The sequence below is a fragment of the Sorghum bicolor genome, chromosome 4 (genome assembly GCF_000003195.3).
Source record: "Sorghum bicolor cultivar BTx623 chromosome 4, Sorghum_bicolor_NCBIv3, whole genome shotgun sequence".
Lineage (NCBI taxonomy): Eukaryota > Viridiplantae > Streptophyta > Magnoliopsida > Poales > Poaceae > Sorghum > Sorghum bicolor.
In genome coordinates, this window is record NC_012873.2 from 58,293,834 (window position 1) to 58,314,196 (window position 20,363).

General features: G+C 38.4%; 2 protein-coding genes and 1 long non-coding RNA gene across 7 annotated transcripts; all 3 read right to left on the minus strand.

Moving 5' to 3' along the window:
* On the minus strand, positions 5,887 to 11,358 carry LOC110435004. The gene is made up of 6 exons (XR_002452653.1): positions 11,297 to 11,358; positions 10,896 to 10,985; positions 10,755 to 10,810; positions 10,510 to 10,664; positions 8,434 to 9,328; positions 5,887 to 7,131 (listed from the first exon to the last, which is right to left on the minus strand). It is a non-coding gene; the product is annotated as an uncharacterized LOC110435004 (long non-coding RNA).
* Positions 12,062 to 16,241, minus strand: LOC8075699. Of its 5 annotated transcripts, none has more exons than XM_021458646.1 (12): positions 16,188 to 16,241; positions 14,724 to 14,929; positions 14,552 to 14,642; positions 14,251 to 14,465; positions 14,021 to 14,161; positions 13,539 to 13,915; positions 13,239 to 13,416; positions 13,059 to 13,157; positions 12,836 to 12,967; positions 12,641 to 12,747; positions 12,385 to 12,565; positions 12,062 to 12,297 (listed from the first exon to the last, which is right to left on the minus strand). In XM_021458646.1, exons 2-12 carry the CDS (start codon positions 14,886 to 14,888, stop codon positions 12,280 to 12,282), a joined length of 1,704 nt encoding a protein of 567 aa, XP_021314321.1. In that variant the 5' UTR covers positions 14,889 to 14,929; positions 16,188 to 16,241; the 3' UTR covers positions 12,062 to 12,279. The 5 variants fall into 5 exon arrangements, with proteins under 5 accessions (XP_021314321.1, XP_021314323.1, XP_021314320.1 ...); XM_021458648.1 differs by lacking the exon at positions 16,188 to 16,241 and adding an exon at positions 15,172 to 15,311 and having other exon boundaries at positions 14,251 to 14,348; XM_021458645.1 differs by lacking the exon at positions 16,188 to 16,241 and adding an exon at positions 15,172 to 15,311 and having other exon boundaries at positions 14,021 to 14,143.
* LOC8066422 lies at positions 19,110 to 19,715 on the minus strand. Its single transcript, XM_002454226.2, has one exon. It carries the CDS (start codon positions 19,713 to 19,715, stop codon positions 19,110 to 19,112), a length of 606 nt encoding a protein of 201 aa, XP_002454271.2.

The following is a 20,363-nucleotide window of genomic DNA, read 5'->3' on the forward strand; positions in this document are numbered from 1 at the left end:
CTTCATGTACAAAATGTTATCACCTAATGTCACCGCTAAAAATACCAATGATCTATCCCTCCAATAGAGTCAGGATTAGTGGCATCTTGAATAACATTTGAACTCTGAAATGAGATTAGGAGAAAGTCAGTAGCTTTAGAATTTTACTTTTTTTAAGATAAGAAGACAGCCAACATACCTTAATAAGTTCAGAAAACTGATTAAGTGATTCATATGGTTGAGATTTTCCCAAATTAACATGTTCTGTAGCTTTCCTTGTCTTCTTGTTTGCTTTGGTACCACTTGCTTCCTGTTGTGCACCTTTCTTTGTTGTATTTTTGTTTGCTTTGGTCCTCTTTTTCTTCACAAATTTTTCAGTCCAAGATTTCTTTCGTTTTGAGCCACCATCTTGCCTTTCTTTCTTCTTAAGACCAGCAACATTTGCAGGTAAACTAAATGGTGCTTACACGTTAGAATTTTCAATATCAATTTTAGGAGCTTCTCTGATTTTTTCTTCCAGCTGCTTACTGACATTGTGAAGTGCTTCTTCAACAAGCAAGCAACAATCTTCAAAATCAGCAGCCCGTGAAGCCAATGGAAAGAAGATCTGGCAAAGATTTTTGTACCGGATTGTAGTTGCTAACTTAGGATTTTCCACTATTTTATTCCCATGCATATCTTGGATAGTCTCTGACCTTGCGCCTCGAGTCCACCGCTTCAAAATGTATCTTTCAGGCAATAACTTAATGTTCATCAAATCGAGACCTTTCAGTGCATGCCTACATAATATGCCAATTCTTTGAAATAGTTTACAACTGCATGTGACAGTCTGATCAGCAAGGTTGATTATAATTATACGCTCTTCTTCAGGTCTAGATGATTCCCCAAGAGCTCCAATTGCAATGGAAAATTCAGTGCTTCCATTTGAATCTATAATGTAAGCTGCCAGTGACTTTTCATATTCAGCTTGGAAGGCTTGAAAAATTGCAGGTGTGTATATCTTACTAGTTTATACCAATATAGGTGCCATCATCAAAATTCTTGGTTGTTTCTTTATAGATTCAAATTCAGCTTGTAACTCCCTCTCTCTCTTGTCTTCAACAACTTGCTCCACACGCCTCAGGAATCTAACAATGTCAAGATCTGATTTCAAATGCTTCTTCAATGCATTATTCAAGCTCTCGCTTAGTTGCGTACTTCGCATTCCTATTGAAAAAACATCTAGCATGTAGCATTCAGCCCACTTGTGTTTCAACATGTAAATGCTGTCCAGCCAAGTCGATTTGCTTACTTTTCCTCTCATAGCATCAAAAGCTTCTTCAAATTCTGTCTTTTTTTCATACTGATACATGCAAGCACTGAAATCTAACAAGGTACTGGACTCTTCTTCTCCTCCTCCTCCTCCTCCTCTTCCTCCTTCGTCCTCTCCTTCTCCTTCTCCTTCTCCTTCTTCTTCTTCTGTCTCAGAATCTTTTTCATTCCGAGAGCACAAGTGCTTTAATGCATTTTGCGATATATGCCACGTACATAAACCATGCCATGTACTAGTGAAGACATGGGACACTGCCTTTCCCATTGCACTATCTTGATCTGTAAAAATTGTTTGAGGCTGTTTTTTATTATGGATTGACAAAAATGCATTGAATAACCACTTAAATGACTCAAATGTCTCATCATACATCAGAGCAGCACCAAATACCACGGTCTCTCTAAATTGGTTGAAACCAACGAACACACCAAATGGCCTATATTCTTTGTTGGTTCCAAAGGTAGTGTCAAATGTGATGACATCGCCAAAGTGTGCGTAGTCGACAATCATCTTTGCATCAGCCCAAAATATATTGGTTATCTGTTCTTGACAATCCATTTGAGTGGCATATTGAAAGGAAGGATTCTCCAAAGATTTATCTTGAAAATACTTTAGCAAACTTCCAGCCTCACCATACATCATCTCTCTTTGTCGCTTGGTTCGCAAATAATTTTTATGATCACGATGAGTGTATCCGAGGTTACTTGCTCCACCAACATATCTACCAAGAAACTCATGTGCTACTTTAGGTGCAATTCCAGAATCATCAGCCACATCAATATCAATAGCCTGATGCTTAGAAATATTTCTCTATGATGGCATCAGATAACTTGTTTGTGCAGTATGAAGAATGTGATTGTGCTCAACAAATAAATCATGCACTCTGTAGATCCCATTTCCTCTTTCTAAAGTAATGCCCATACGAACCCTACAGCCTGTTCTTGTATGCGCCCTATTTCGCTTGCAAACTGAGAACTTCTTATCTTCAGCCCGAGAACCTTGATTTGAACAAACATACCTACAGGTTGTTACTAATCCATCAAGATTGCTCTTATTTGAATAGCACTTCCAAACATCAAACCCCATCCTACCACCATATTTGACCCAGAACTTCCAAGCCTTGTCATCACTGCTAAATGTCATACCGATTTTAGGAATCCAAAAAGGACTGGCAGCCATCCTATAGTTATAAATGTTGTCAGTTCTATTTTTCATCGCTATAATCTACAATCAAAAGAACCAACCAGATAAAATTCAAATATTGTGTTTCCCTAACATTCTTAAAACATTTCAACAACTATAACTCAACTATGCAGAATTGATTAGATAGTTTAGAAAAAGGATTAGCACAACCTTGTAGGCGATTCCTCGAGCACCTGCTGGGCGTCATCCATGGCACCTTCACTTGCAGCTGCTGGAGTGGTTTGCGCCATGGGAGTGCTTCCTGGAGTGGTTTGCCGCCCCCTCACATGCATGCTTTGCGAGGGCACGCCGCCGAGCAGCCACTCGAGCCTGCTACGACCGCGGCCGGACTCGCGCCGCGTCCCTTGTGCGTCGCCGCCGGACTCCCGCTGCGTCCCTTGCGTGTCGGCGCTCTGCTCCATGGCGCACGCTGTGACGCTTTCGTTGGACTTCTACGCGGCGGCGGAGGGCCCGCTGGAGGACATCGAGACAGGCTCGTGCGACGGCGGCGTGCTCAGCTGCCTCCCAACGCTCGTGGAAATGGCGCCAAAGCCATATAATTTTCCCTCCAAGAAGCCTTCATCGATGCCTAGTTTGGTTTTGGATAATTGATGAAACCCTAGTACTAACCTCTATACTAAGTGTGTGTAGACTTAATGAGGTTGGTACATGCCAAGTGATGGAGCAAGTAATGATCATGGTGATGATGGTGATGACCACATGATGATCAATTGCTCAACTTGGAAAAGAAGAAAGAGAAAAACAAAATACTATGGACATCAAGGCAAAGGTATTGCTTAGGGTTTTGGTTTTGGTGATCAAGACACCATAGAGGGTGTGATCACATTTAGGATAGATAGTCGTACTATAAAGAGGGGAACTTTTTGGCTAAGCGGTTATCAAGTGCCACTAGGTGTCATTGTTCATGTGCATGCATTTAGAACCTAGTGAGCTAACTTAACTCCTTCGAAGAAAATGATTGTGAAAATGCTAACACACGTGCACTTGTTGGTTTACACGTTGTGGTGTTGGCACACTTTGAGAAGGAGGTGGAGTTTGAAGGGTAGAGAGAGGATGGGTTCCTCGGGATTCGGCGCTTTTCGAGAAAATGAAGTGCATATTTTCTATTGCGCCGGTGGGAAAATTGGAGAAGTCGCGGGAGTGTTTCTCGCTGAGGAACACTCACCGGACGCTGGCTCAGAGGCACCGGACGCTGTGTCTGAGCGTCCGGTGTGCAGGCTGCCTGACTCGGTTAGGGTTAGGCACCGGACGATAGGCACCGGACGCTGGCTTGAGCGTCCGGTGGTTAGCGTCTGGTGTGCGGGCGTTTTGCGACCCTCTCTGCGCATGGGTTCGGTGAGCACCGGACGCTGAGGGTGCGTCCGGTGGCTTGCGTCTGGTGACCCTGCGAGTTTGCGGAGCTCTCTACGCATGAGTCCGGTGTGCACCGGACGCGTCCGGTGCCAACCTGCTCAGCGTCCGGTGCTCTGCAGGTTACCGTTAGACTCTGACATGCGGCTGATGTTGGAGCACCGGACGCTGGTGTTGAGCGTCTGGTGCCCCTTTAAGAGCGTCCGGTGACCCCGTATTTCGCCCAGTGAAAGAGCCAACGGCTCTATTTGCTTGAGGGGGTATAAATACGTGTTTGGCCAGCTTGGGGCTCACCCTCTTGGCATTCTAACATACTTGACATCCTTGTGAGCCTAAGAAAACACCTTCCACTCATCTCCTTCATAGATTATACATCTTTGTGAGATTGGGAGTGATTCCAAGTGCATTTGCTTAAGTGATTGCATCTAGTGGCACTTGGGGATCGTTCTAGCTGCGGTTTTCTTGTTACTCTTGGTGGTTGCCGCCATCTAGACGGCTTGGAGCAGCGGAGGAGCTTTGGCACGAGTTGGTGATTGTTCGTGGCCATCTCCCGGTGATTGTGAGGGGTCTTGTACCTTCCCGCGGCGGAGAGCCGAAAGGTAACTCTAGTGGATTGCTCGTGTCATTGAGTTACCTCACTTGTGGGTAGGTTCTTGTGGTGTCCTAGTGAGGACGAGGTTCGTGCTACACCTCTTAGCCACCGAACCACCAAGTGTGGGTCGACACAACGGGGACGTAGCGTGCCGGCAAGCACGTGAACCTCGGGAGAAAAATTCTTTGTCTTCATTGTGTTTATTCATTGGATTTCTCCCGGTGATTGGACTTCATATTATTGATTGGTTCATCCTCTCTACGCGGAGGTATAAAAATCAAACCATCTCTTTTTACATTCCCGCAAACTAGAGTAGCTTTCTTACTTGTATAGAAACTTTAGGTAGCTCTCTAGTGTAAGTAGTGACATAGCTCTTGTGTGCCTAGAGATTATATCAACTAGAATTGTTGGATAGGTGGCTTGCAAACACCCCTTTAGAGCTAGAGCAAAAAGTTTCGCTTTGTTATTTACTAACCTCTTGCTCTAGTGAGTTTGTAGAATTTTTAAATAGGCTATTCACCCCCCTCTAGCCATATTAGGACCTTTCACTTAAGTTGCAGTGTGAATAGCCACTGCATGGGATCCCTGTCCGTTTTGGAGTGGGAGCACAATGAAAGGAGCAAGGAAGACCAACTTTCAAGGAAGGCCTATTGATGAATATGTGGAAAAAGGTTTATTTTACCACATTAAATTGTTTTCACGGTCTACCTTTTCTCCTTGAACTTTAACACCAGACAATTTCCCTTCAACTTCCGTAACTGTTCAAATTACCCTCCTTGTCCTAGACTGAAATAGTTTTAAAGATAGCTTCGTCTTTTTTAGTTAATAAAATTTTGATAAATACATGATATGATTTTTAAATCACAAAATATGTCTCTAAGCATATAAAATTTTAAGAAAAAACCTAAAGATAGATTGGGACATGACAAACCCAAATAAAAAATAAAACTCATGAAAATATCTTCAAAATTTAAAAATAGTTTTAGCTCTAAGAAAATGAGAAAAATATCCCAATAATATGGTAAACTCCAAAAACATTTTAATCAAAGAGATGCAACTAGCATGAGTGCAATACGCATTAATGCTTAATGCATTCATGCTGGTTGTTTCTTATGTTTTTTTGTTGTTGAAAGTTTTCCAAATGCATTTAGTCATTAGTTAGAATGTTTTGAGTTTTTTGTAGATTTTGTTTGGATATTTGTCCCATTTTGCTAGAGCTAAATCTAAATTTCTAAAGCTTCTACAGATATTTTCATGAGCTTTTAATATTGTATTTGGATTTTTCATATCCTATTCTATGTCCACATTTTTTTTCAAAAAATTAGAAGTTTAGATATATTTTTTATGGTTTTGAAACCTTATCACATATCTACTACTTTCTTAACTAAAAATAAAGGAAGAATCTGCCTTCGAACCACTTCAAACCAGGACATGAAGGTAATTTGAATGCTTCCTTTTAGAGTTCACGGTTAAGATGTCTAGTTTAGAGTTTGGGAGAAAAATCAGACCACAAAATAATAGTTTATAGAGACAAAATGGATTTCCAATATGGGGTGGCAAATTTGGCCTCACTCACATAAGATCCTAGCCCAAAAAAGGTTGTCTAGGCCTCGGTTTCTATGGAGTGGGCTTCCCGTTCCCAAGCATCTGAGATCCACATTTTCGGCCCGTCTGCACTCGGTTTCCACTAGCCTTGTCTTTTCTTTTTTGCCGTGATCCCTGTCATTGATCCACTGATTCAACCATCACTCTATTGCCTTTTCAAAAAAAGAAAAAGAAAAAACAAGCCAACCCATCACTCTATTGCTCTGCAGTACTCAGCCAGTCACCTAGTGGAACCTGTTCATGTGTAAACGAAGAAGCAGAATGCTAACGATCACCTGGTTCAGGTCTGACCAAAATTGGATGCCGCAGCAGACAAACTGACGTGCCTGTAATTTCAGAACTCATTGGAAAAGCAGCAGTGCCTGGCTGCCTGCCATTTGAGCCGTGGCACTTGCTTGCAGGAGAGCACTAGAAGTAACACTTCACTTTACCACCATCAAACTGATAGCGATTACTCCTCCGTTGCACCTCGCTTCGACAGTTGGCCTGAAATCGCCAATCAATCATGCAATTGCAAGCCAACAAGAGGGCTTTCCGTCGACAGTCAAATCAAATCAAGCCAAGCCAAGCCATTCGGACACATATACATAAAAGCGTTCCATTATGAGCCCCCTCTTTCCCCATCCACCACGAAACTTGCTTGCCGCAGCAGACAACATCAGGTCCGCGAGTGGATCACCAATTCTTAGCCTCCGATTCCTACGCGGTCTGCATCCTCCGAGGACTGTCTCAGAAACCACGAAACCAGCAATTATTTCAGAAGCGCAAGCGCCCCACTGTCTCTCTCGCAGTTTTCATTCTCCACTTGTCTGAAAAGTTTCAGTGTTCTCATCTCATCCTTGGCAGATGCATCTTTTTGCTGCTCTGCTCATTGGCGAGCACTTGACAGCAGGGAAGGGAACAACTGAATGGGTCCAGCAGCTCTCAATCCCTCATCTCAGTAGGCCCATGCCTCCTCCACGACGGGTAGCTCGGGGCAAAGGCAAAGGCAAAGGCAAAGGCATAGAGGTGTGACGAGCAAATCAGTGGCGTATCTGCTGCACACTAATCATTTCTTCCACTAACAAACATGCAGATTACCACAAGTGCAGCCCTGTTCAAGATAGAGACAAAGTTATATGTAACATAACATGGATGTGAAAAACAGGAATTACCTGAGTTTTTTTTAAGGGAGTGTAGTTGAGTGCTATATACATCCAATAATCACTTTATGCATGGGATAAGAATGGAACCCCATAATTCCTAGTAAGTTTTTGAATCTGTCTACTGCAAACTCGGGTGTTTCAAAGGCTCCGGTCACCCAGGTGACGGAATCAATTAAAACACCTGAATCCCACATCAAGTAAAAAACGGGTGACACAAGACAATGAAATACACGAAATTTAATAATACAATATTTATATGAAAGGGATCCGATAAAAAGAAAGGATACAGGAAAATAACTTAATAAAAATTAAAAAAATAGAACAAATGTCAGATTATTTTTATGGAAGGCAAATTGGGAGAAATTCAAATTAAAAACATATAATACAAACAAATTACATAGATCAGATCAAGAAACCATATTTACACCAGTAATATAAGAAATTTACATACACAAAACCAATGTAAAAATTACAATAAGAGACTGTAAGAATATAGGGGTCTTACGAAGCAAAGAATTGAACTTAGAGGACTTGGGAATCGAAGAGAATAAGAAGAAATTCAAATTGAAAAATAAATAAAAACATAAAAAATCCAGAATGCAGAAAAATAAAAATGAACAAATGTCAGATTATTTTTATGGAAGGCAAATTGAGAGAAATTCAAATTGAAAACATATAATACAAACAAATTACATAGAGCAGATGCAGAAACCATATTTACACCAGTAATATAAGAAATTTACATTGACAAAATCAATGTAAAAATTACAATAAGAGACTGTAAGAATCTAGGGGTCACACGATGCAAAGAATTGAACTTAGAGGACTTGGGAATCCAAGAGAAATCAGAGAGGAATGGAAAGACTTGCAGTTAATGGGCTTCACAATGAAAAAGATGAATCAAATAGGAATGGAAAGAACAGACGAGCCAAGAAACAAGCAATATAGGCCTTTACTGATTCAAGGCCCAAAATAACAAATACAAAGGCCCAACCATCCAATAATATGTTAAAGACCCAAACAACGGGCCCAAAAAAAAGCCCAACTAAGAGCCCAACTTCGATACAACATAAGGGCAACATTGGAAAGAAAAACCCAACATACACCAACTTAACCTACAGCCCCCAACCTGCCGGCTGCCGACAAACAAGATCCAAACAACAAACAAGACAGAAAAGAAGATGGAAGAAGAAGACGACGATCTACGAGCAGAAGGGCAGAAAGGAAGCCAAGTAAGTTGAATTGCTAACCTTAGGATAAACTTTTTTAGACACCAACAGCAATCAGTAAGCCTTTCACTCAATCATTAACATCTCCTGACGCACAAAATATTCTCATGCTGCACACAAAGATTAAAAAACTGCATTAGGATCCACAAATTAGAATACAATACCAAAAAATTAAAGAATATTACAAAATAATGTTATTAGGGCAAAAAGACATCTATGATCAGGATAGATGGTAATCACATTGACAGGAAAGGATAGCAAAGACAAGGTACACAGCCACTGAGAAGGGCAAAGAACAAATGATGACAACAACTGGTAATGACATGATGATCAGCTCAGAAAACTTCTGGCAGGGAAGTTACATAGAACTGATGATGGAACAGATAAGGAATTCACAAGAAGAAAACATGATGCCATCGAGCTACCAGGTAAAACTAATTACATGGCAAATATAAATATATTACACCTATACCAAAAATGTAAAATTAACAATAACATAATGTAATATTAACAAAAACTAATTGTTCAAACGGCTGCAGAATCAAATGCAAGAACCACTTGGACCATATACATCTCTACTATTGGGGGACATGAACACAGAGGTACACATGATAAATAATCTTATTTACACTTATGATTCATATAGATTATAAAATTTAACCACCTTTGCATAAAATAGAAATCCATTTGAACTTACAACTACACAATAATCATCAACAGGTACATGGACTCAACTTCGAAAAATCAAATGACTACATCAACTGGGATTATGATGGACAAGAACAAGATGAAGAGGTAAGTCAATCATAAAGAAATCATCAAACTAGCTAAATAAGAAAACCAAAAAGATACTTATCTTCTTCATACTTGAATTGCAGCTTGCAGGTCTCGATAATGAAACTTCGACTGGGGAAAACTACAATTGGAGATCAGATATATTTAGTAAACTAAACATTGAAGAGGTATGTACAAGATGTTAGCAGAAGCATAAAAATACATTTATTATCATAGAACTAATGTAAATTAAATCCTTCTCGATGTAGGAAAACATTTACAACACTACAACAGACAGTACTATGACAAGAACAGAAACACTGAATCAATCAATGGAAGCTACTTCACATAGCAAGGACCACTTAGACACAGGAACAAGAATAGATACTGATGGCAGCACAAAGGACAGTGAAAAAGATGAAATGATGACAGAAGAGGATATAGATGCATTCATACAGTCAGAACAACAGGCAGCAAGTGAAGGAAACAATGCAAATACAAATAGCAGATACACCCCACAGATAGGAATGGAGTTTGACAACCGTGATGATGCACATCATTTCTTCCACTTCTATGGATTCCTAGCAGGATTTGAAGTGATTGTCACCCATACAGTCAGAACAACGGACAAGAAGAGAAACAATGAGATAGTCAAGGTTGAAATGAAATGTCACTGCTATGGGAAACTAGAAAGAAGAAAACCAAAGGAGACGAGGAAGAACAAATAGAAGTGGACAAAACAAAGAAAAATAAGGGCCCAGGGAGGAAAACAAGTATACAGATCAAAACGGATTGCCCAGTTGTGATGGTGGTCAAGGAGGAAAATGGAAGATGGAAAATAATAAGATTAGAACTAGATCACAACCATCCACTATACCCTGGGAACAGAGAACAGCTTTTCAGTGGACACAAATATATGACTGAAATGGAGAAAGCCATAATCAGAACATTAAATGCCAACAACATAGCGACACGACAGATGATATCCATACTATCTTATTTGAGGGGAGGCGTCACAGCACTACCATATAAGAAGAAGGATGTAGCAAATTTCAGAACTAAACTAAACAGAGTAATATCTGGTTCAGATATGAAGCAGGCACTAAACTACTTCATAGAAAAGAAAAACAAAGACCCAAGTTTCTTCTACAAGTTTGATGTAGATGAACATCTCAGAGTTAAAAACATATTTTGGAGAGATGCAGAATCACTAAAGTACTATGCAGAGTTCGGAGATTGTGTCAGCTTCGACACAACTTACATGACAAACAAATACAACCTTCCATTTGCACCTTTTGTAGGGGTAACAGGACATGGACATACCTGTTTCTTTGGTTGTGCATTCATCTGTGATGAAACCATTGATACTTTCAAATGGGTCTTTGAATCATTCATTGAAGCAATGGGTGGAAAGCATCCAACAACCATCATAACAGATCAAGATGCAGCAATGAAAGCAGCTATAGAGCAGACATTTCCTAATACAAAGCATATGAATTGTTTATTCCATATAAAAACAAAATGTTACAATAAGAATCTGAAATGCTTTGCAAGCAATGAAGGCTTACCTGAAGAGTTTGAAGATGTTGTGGGGAATTCCTTAACAATAGAAGAGTTTGAAACCCTATGGACACAAATGATTGCAGATTACAAACTAGAAAACAATAAGTACTTCAACAAGATGTGGGAAATGAGAGAAAGATTCATACCAGTCTACTTCAAGAATGATTTCTACCCATTTCTACAGAGCACAGCAAGAAGTGAGAGCACCAATGCAAGGATCAAAAGAAATGTAGGGCCTACATACAGCATCACAAGTTTTTTAACAGAATATCAGAGAATAGTAGATGCAATTAATGTAGCAGAAGACATAGAAGACAATGCAAACAAACAAAAAACACCAAAAGAGATGGAATTTGGCTATAGCATTGAATTGCAGGCAATGGAGATGTATAGTAGAAATATTCTCAGCAAGTTTATGAAAGAACTAAGAGCTACGACAAGACTTAGTTACAAAGAACTAGAACAACAAGGACAGTATGAGGTATGGGAGAAGCAAAATCAAATACATAAGAGACACAGATTTCGCAAGTACATAGTAATCACTGACCTGACAAATGGGAGAGAAGACTATAGCTGCATATGTGGCAAATTCAACAAGGATGGCATCCTGTGTTCACATATCCTGAAGATATTAGTAGAAACAGAAGCAAGCAAGATTCCAGACAAATATATAATAGAAAGGTGGAGGAAAAAAGAAAGGAAAATGCAGCTAAAAAAGGTGGCATCAAACACAGGAACAGATGACATACTCAGGTTCAACATCCTGTCAAGAAAAGCAGCAGAATTAACTTCTAAAGGAGCTACAAAAGAGAAAGCAATGGAATATCTACTTGAGGAGTTCTCAAGAATTGGCAAAAATCTTGACATCATGCTAGCAACAAGAAATAAACAAATACCTCAAGAAACATCAACAGCTGATGCTTTAGGACCAACAAGAGAAAGTACAATTGAAGCACAAATAAACATCATAATCAGAGGATACATCAACAGTGCAGGACCCAGTTTCCATAAAGAAAAAAGGGAGACCAGAGAAGCCAAAAAGATGGAAAGCAATGGTGGAACAAGAAAGGGAGAAAGCAAAAAAACAACAGCAGAAGAAGACTAAAAAAGTAGAGACATCAAGTAAGGAAGTTTTAGAAAATTTTGAAATAGATGTTACAAAAAAAAATATACTAATATGCTAATAAATTTAAACACTGCAGGTCCTAATGGCAAGAGCAAGAAGAAGATGAAAAGAAACACTTCAGAAGCTAAAGAAGATGGAGCATAACATAAGTTACAAAAGGAGAAGACAAAGCGAAGCAAGAGCATCTATCATGATTTAGATCCATACTATTTATAGAAAATGTAACAGCAAACATTACTGTTTGGAATGTTCATCACACAAAGCGTTACTGATTAAAGGTCTACACTATTTATGTAATAGAATGTTCCATGGCTCATATTACAATGAAGCAAAGCATTTTGGACATGTATTTAACATCCAGCTAACATCTTAGCACCATCTTCAGCAGAAAGAGACAGCAATATCTACACAGCTTCTTCGCCCTGACAAAGTAGATATAACGAACAACAAATTAGGAAATAATATAAGAATGCAGAACTATAAACATGAAAAAATTAGAGAAAATATACCACAAACTTGTAACCGATAACTAAATCCTTTCGTCCAGAATTCTTTGGAGAAAAAAGAAGCTCATTTGCAATCTTGATCCTCAAGTTTGGAATGTCAGACTCCTTGAATAAGGTAAAAAGAGAAGAACGAGGTGATTTCCAATACTCAAGAAACATCATAACATACACTCCTGAATCCGATCTGCAAAAAAAAATATTAGAAATGTACATATTACAACAAATACTAGATAAATGAGCAATAACAATAAAAACTTACATGTTCTGAGCAGGCTGCCTAGGAACAAATGGATAAAGAAGTTTATACATTTCAAAACCCATATCAAGCATGACGAGTTTCTCCCACCAAAATTTGAAATTTGGAATCTAAAATCAAAAGAAAATTAAGAAAATAAAAATAAAAAAGTAATGAATTAAAAAAAGATAATGAAACAACTAAAAATTAAATTCATACCAGTCTGTCACGAACTTCAACTTGGAATTCAGGTTGTAACACATAGTAGGAATCCAGAAAAACAAAGCACTGATCCTTTATATCAACAACAAATACAAACCAATGTTCCTCGTAGAAACAGGGGAAAAACAACTGAAAAAATTAGATATAAACACAAAATACTAATAAACAAATTACTAGAACCACAAAAGATTTAAACTAAACAACATATAAATGTACATACCAAATCAGAACGATGAAGAGGCCTGGTCTTAGATGAACGAGTAAAAGCTCTTCTCAAGATGTCTTCATTTGCACTATCTACATCTTTGAGAAGTTGATCCTACAAACAAAAAAGGAAAAAGTAAACTAAAAAATTTCAGAAAGTAAAAAAAAATAGAAATCCGGAGAAATTGATACTAACACCAATATTTGAAAAGAAGAAGTGACATTTTGAAACATCAGGGTGACCACATGGCTGAGAGTACAAATGGTAGCACCAAGCAGCCATAACGAAATTGTTCACTACACCACCAGGCTTTAAAGATTCACCAAGAGACCAAAAAGTGCAACGAACTCCTCCAGACATAATTGCATCTTTACTGCATTGATCATAAATAAAAATAATATAAGAACAATCATAAAACATAACAGATTGAATGAATAAAAACAAAAAAAATATGAACTGCAAAAAGAAAAGAAAATAAAGAAATGGAATACATACCCACTATCTCGAGACATAGCCAAATTACAAATAGCCTTGTAATTCATAATCTGAGATTTGTTAACTTTGAATGTAACCCTTACAATATCAAATTCATCACTCATAATACGACTGGGAAATACAGCCCTCCTAGGTCCATGAATAGGAACCTTTCCACCAGTTGAAGAATCAGATAGCTTGAAGTCAGATTTACTAGAAGATCCTCCAAATGAGTTGGGAGAAGGACATGGATATCCACGAGTCTTGGATAAAGATTTAAAAGCAGACTTAGGACTGTGCAATTTAGAATTATAAAGAGCATCTGATTTCTTGCCCATTGACTTTAGTTTCTGAGAAAGACTTAGAGAACCAACAACAGTAACCTCAGGAGAAGATATCTAAAAGGAAAAAATACAAAAACAAAACACTCAACTAATAATAATAATAATAATAATAACTACAAAATATAGAAACTAATATTAAAGCAATAGATAAATACTAACATTTAATGGAACAGAAGCAGAGCAACCAGCCTTAGAGGATGAATTCAACTGATAGGTAGGAGGCAACTTCTTAGACAAATTAGGGGTTATGTGAGGAGAGTCATCATCAGAAAATGGAAGAGTCTGCATAACAATAGGAGTCTAAAACAAATATAAATTTTTTTAAAAAAATAATACAAAGCAATAATTAATAGATGAACAAATCATATCAAAACAAAAAGCTAACTTACAGTAACATAATGAGATGACATTTTAATCGGATCAACTTTTGGATCAATATCATCATCTTTGACAACAGGAATTACATCACCAAGATCAGGTAAAGGGACTGCAAGAGAAGAAGATTTCCCAACAACAGCATCTCGATGAGCAATTTTAAAACTACAATCATAAGGCTGAGAAATATCTATTTGGGAACCATCTAAATGAAAATTAAGATTGTCACCTAGAAAAAATAATAAAGAATAAAATCAGACAATTTCAAAATATTAAACAATCAGAAATAATGCATACAAAGTGAAGTAAACTCACGCTTAGAACAAGGTCCAGATCCAACATCTACAGCAGCTTTACTGGGATCCTTTGCCAAAGAAGCACCTCTTTCAACTTTCTCAACAATAACCTACAAATATCAAAATCAAACAAAAATATTATTAAAACAAAAATAAACAATGGTAAAAGAAAAAAAATAAAAAAGGAATACCTCAGGATCTATCATTTCAGGAACAACATTCATGTTTTCTGACATAGATCGTAGATCAGGAGAAGGACTATTCCGATTAGATGAACTTTCATAGTCAGCAAACTCTTTCAACACTTTAACAATTAATTCTTGAGACTTTTGTTTAAATGAATACACATGATTCATCAACTTTGAAAACAACTTCTTCAGGTCATCAGGTAGAGCACCTAGAGAAACCAAGTCAACAGGAATAGGAGAAATACAACTCTTACAATGATCTTCAACCACATTCAACACAGAACATTTCAGACTATCAGGCACTTCACAGCCACATGCTTGTTCAAGTTTAGACAGGAAATCAACATCATTAAATTCTTCACGAATTGATTCTGGGTCAACACTCATGGCCTAAAAAAAAATTAAAAACCAGAACATAAAAAAAAGAGAGAATATAACAAGAAAACCATACCTTGTGATAGCATGTCTTTTCAAAATCAAGAAGAGGCCTCATACCATAAACAGAACCTGATCTTAGATCAAGATCAGAAAAATCTCTGATCATGTTCTGCTTCCAAACATCAATTCGAGGAAAAGAATCAGGCAAACGACGATGAGAGAAATCCACATGATCCAAATAAACAACCTTGAAAAACAATGCAAAAAACATAATTAAAAAGGGAAAAACAATCATTCTGATTCAAAACACAAATAATAAATAAATAAGAAAATACTCAAAAAACAACATATACTTACAGCAAGATAGAACATGCAACCAGCAAGAGTTCCACAATGTTTTTCAGAAGCTTTATTTCCTTTGTTGAAATTCTTGACACCATCAAGCAACCAACGGAGAACAAAACCAGACCAGTCATAAGAATTGATATGTTCAATGTCTTCAAAAACACCAAGATAGCGGGGGCTAGGAACAATGTTGGAGTTGGGGCACAAAAAACAATGCAGAGCAACAACCAAGAAACAGACCAATAGTACTTCGTCATTCAAATCAGCAGCTTTCAGTTTATCAACAAAAAAGGATACTTGTGGCAAGGTAGTTTTGCCAATCTTTGATAGAACATAATCTTTACCAGCAGAGTAGTCAGAAGGAAAAGGAGTCCCACCAACAGGAATACCAAGAACAAGATTAACAGACTGAGCAGTCAATGAGATAACCTTCCCTTGAACAATAAGATCACCGGACTTGGACTCAACAAGAGAAGCCAACCACTTGCTAAACTTCTTAGGAACAAAACACTTGTCAAAAAGCAGAAGAGATCCGAAACCATATCTCCTAACAACAGCTTTATGATCCTCGGACATTGAAGAAACAACAGCAGCAAATTTACTGATAGACTGCCTAGTAAAAGCTTCAGAGCTCCGCAAACTAGATCTCTTTTTCTTGGACTAAGAACAGAGAAGTGCATAATATAAAAATCTACAAGACTTGAAATATAAATGAATAAAAAGGTTAAAAAACAAACATCATACCTGAGCTTGCATTGCCAAACTCAATTTACGCCTCATTGCATTGATACGCTTATACTGAAAAAGATGAATAAAGTTAGAAAATAAAAACAACAACTAATTATGAAATAAAGGTAAAAACATACTTACATCCTTCAGACATTGTTGATACAAATTTTTATTGAAATTTCTAGCAGCTGAACTCCCAGATGACGATTCCTAAAAATAGAGATATAAATAAAAAAGTAAATCGACATGTTGCAAAAACCCCTAAACATATAAAAACAAAAACCTAATAATAAAAAAACTAACCTCTGAAAACATATCAACATCAGAACTTGACTTATCAATAAAAGCATCATCATCATAAAATTGACCACACATGAGATCTTCACTTTGACTGTCAGCATGATCATCTTGATCATCTTGAGAAGAAAAATCAACAACTCGACGCTTTTTTCTTGATCTTGTATCCATCTACAGATACCATTTAACCAAAAAACTATATCAAAAATCAAATAAGCAATACTTCTGTATAAAACAAAGAAATCTAGGAACTCGGAAAAAAAACCTAAAGTTTATAGCACTCTATATAGCATGCACATCCTGTATAAACTTATAGCAATTAACAAAATCTAGTCTGAGACCACTGAAATCTAGTCTAAGACTACAATAAATAACAACAGCATACAAAACTTTAAATAATAGGACGGAAGAATCAGGGATAAAATCCACTGAAAATGAATAGATAAAAGTATATCATCATATTAGCAGTCTGAGGCCACTACAAAAAATATTACACCCTACAAAAAGCACAACCAAATAATAGTACATCAGACAACTTATAAAACTAACCAATACTACTATAACAAATAACAAATAACAGCTTTAGATTTAACAAAGCTATAATACAAAATAATAAATAGATCATCATATTAGCAGTCTGAGACCACTACAAAAATTTAACACCCTACCAAAAAGCACAACCCAAATAATAGTACAACAGACAACTTATAAAACTAACCAACACTACTACAACAAATAACAAATAACAGCTTTATATTTAACAAAGCTATAATATATGGAACAATCAACACATATATACTATAATTCACAGCAGTATACAGACAGTATCAACTAAAAATACCACATCAAAACAAAAATAAACAAATACACATACCTAATAAAGTAGATCCAGCATCCTCACGGAAAAAATCGAGCTCGCATCGACATGGCAATCGCATCATCCATACAAAAAATCAGGAAATAACAAAAAGCGTCAGAGTCCTCAATCGATTACCAAATCAACAAAATCATGGACAAACAACGATCTCACGTGAGATCACAATCCAACTACCAGCAATAGATCAACTAGAACAACTACTAGCATTAGATCAACTACCAAATCAGAGCTCTGAAGCCATACGGGAACAATCAACACATATATACTTGAATTCACAGTAGTATACAGACAGTATCAACTAAAAATACCACATCAAAACAAAAATAAACAAATACACATACCTGATAAAGTAGATCCAGCATCCCCACGGAAAAAATCGAGCTCGCATCGACATGGCAATCGCATCATCCATACAAAAAATCAGAAAATAACAAAAAGCGTCAGAGTCCTCAATCGATTACCAAATCAACAAAATCAAAAACAAAAAACTACCTCACGTGAGATCACAATCCAACTACCAGCAATAGATCAACTAGAACAACTACTAGCATTAGATCAAATACCAAATCAGAGCTCCAAACCCATATGGAAACGCAGAAAAACACCAAACAAATAGATAAGGCTCCAAACTCATACGGAAACGCCGCCAGACAACTTACTTCAACAGATCGACGGAGGGAAAGGGAGAAATCGAAGGAGAAAAGACGAACCCTAGCTTGTCGCCTCGGGTCACCACCGCGTCGTCTCGAATCGCCGCAGCCACCAGAGAAATGAAGATAAGGCTGCGGATGCGAAACTGAAATGAAACGGAACACATAAAGGCGTGGTTCCCAAAAATCCAAACAGTAGCAGCTGACAAATGGGACCCACAAAGCAAACAGTAAAGAAATACGGACGGATCAGATCAGCTTGAGGGAAGCATCGGACGACCACAAAACCGAGTGACGCAGAGCAAAAAAATGCCCGGGCAACATACAGATTTTCTGAAGTTTTTCTCTTTTTTTCTGGAGGCATGGGGATCAGGTTCCAAGTTGCTCATGGAATAAACATTTGCACATACATAAGAGTGATAGGCTGTTGCAACTTTATTTTTGAGAGAGACGCTGTTGGAACAATTTCAAGTGCTTTTGGATTCCTCAAAAAGGCCAGGAGAGCCGTTCTAACAGATCATAATGTTACTTCGATTTTTTTAATAAAAAATAGCTCACAATATGCAAATTGAACAAGAGCAATATGATAGTACCATGAGGGCGCAAACAAACGAGGGTGTCGTGATGCAGACGCACATGTATTAGTATACTAGCATCAACCAGCGGGTGCTCTTACCTGTAATCAGGTAGTTAGGTAAAGAGTCCACCCAAACAACAATTCGAGCCGGCCTGTAGCTGTAGGCTGTAGCTTATCCATTGCTTCTGGTAACCTTCTTCCTGTAATTTTCAGCTTCTTATTTTTTTCAATTAAATGATGGCATGCTGTATTAACTAGGCTGTCACATCGAGCAATTAGACCTCTGAATATTTTTGACAGTGATGAACTAATGAATCGAGGGAAAAGAAGATAAGGTTAGGAGGAGAATTGGAAATAGGCGCCTGGAAATATTTGATATTTTGCTTCCTCAAAATATTTTTTTTGAGAACATGCAATGGCATGTGTTTCATTAAGCAGAAAACCCAGAGTTTACACAAAGTAATCCGCAGATTACCCCACACAAGAACTCAACACAGAAGACAAAAGAAAAACGCGCCACAGAGGCGTGAAGCTAATCAACCAGCGCGCCTGGCGTCCAGAGCTCCCAGAGAACGGTAGCCCGCTGCGATCCAAAGAGATGCCTCCTCCACAATAGCCTGGGCGAGCTGCTGAGGCTGCCTGGCAGCCCTATCAAAGGTTCTGCCGTTCCTCTCCTTCCACAGATTCCAGCCCACCAAGAAGAACAGGGAGTCGAAATCGCGCCTCAGCACCTTCGGTAGACGCTTACGAGACGTCGTCCACCAGTCCATGATTCGTTCCTCATGCGTTGGAATCAGCTCAAGCAGGCGAAACGTCCTGAGGCACGCCGCCCAAACTTCTCTGCTGAAAACACAGCCCAGGATGATGTGGTCCAGCGTCTCAGCATATTGGTCACAAGTGATGCACGAGTTATCGTCTTGCAGCCCATGGCGCCAGCGCCTGTCAGCCGTCCAGCACTTGCCATGGAGGGCAAGCCAGAAGAAAAACTTTACCCAGGGTGGCGCCGGGGTCTTCCAGATCAGAGCAGCCTCAGCGGCTTGGAGCAGCCAAAGAACATTGCGCTGTAGGCGGACGCAGCCGAGTAGCTCTGGCAAGTTCCTCAAAATATTCCTCAGACTACTTTGCTTTTTCTTGCCACACATTACGTCCCTCTATCTATCATTGCTTGCAGAGGCGAAAGCAGCAGTAGCACGGAATCTAGAGCTAGCTCCACTACACGACACCTCGGGGGTCTGTGCCACAGTGCCACTACAAAAACAGCTACTTTTTAGTACTTGAAAAAAACTATGGGTGTAATAGGAAATCAGAAGCTTATATATTTGATTGGTTTGCTGCAAATTGCAAGTCGGAGCATAATCAAAGCCGAGAAGCAATGGCGCTATAGCCCTATTACTCTGCAGTTTCTTCCAACAGGTGCATAAAAATTTTCTTGAAGAAAAACCTGGACTGTCACCGTCACCACCAGTCCACCACCACCACCACTGAATATTTGGTAGCAAACGCGTCAATGGTTCAGCTGAAAATTTCTAGCCCTTGTATAGAAAACTTCTATTTTTTAAAAAATAGTTGTATTGATGTGTAGGGTTTAGTTCCATCAGTCCAGGAGGACGTCGTTAGCCAATTATTTGTGTCCTGTACAATTATCATGTCTTAGCTGTCCTCATAATAACCTTTTTTAGAATCGGATCATATCTGACAAGCACTGGTTTCTGTGTACTGTACTGCTGTTTAGTCATTTTATTTACAAATAGTGGTTAGCATGTCATAATCTTTCTTTTTGGCTGATGTTT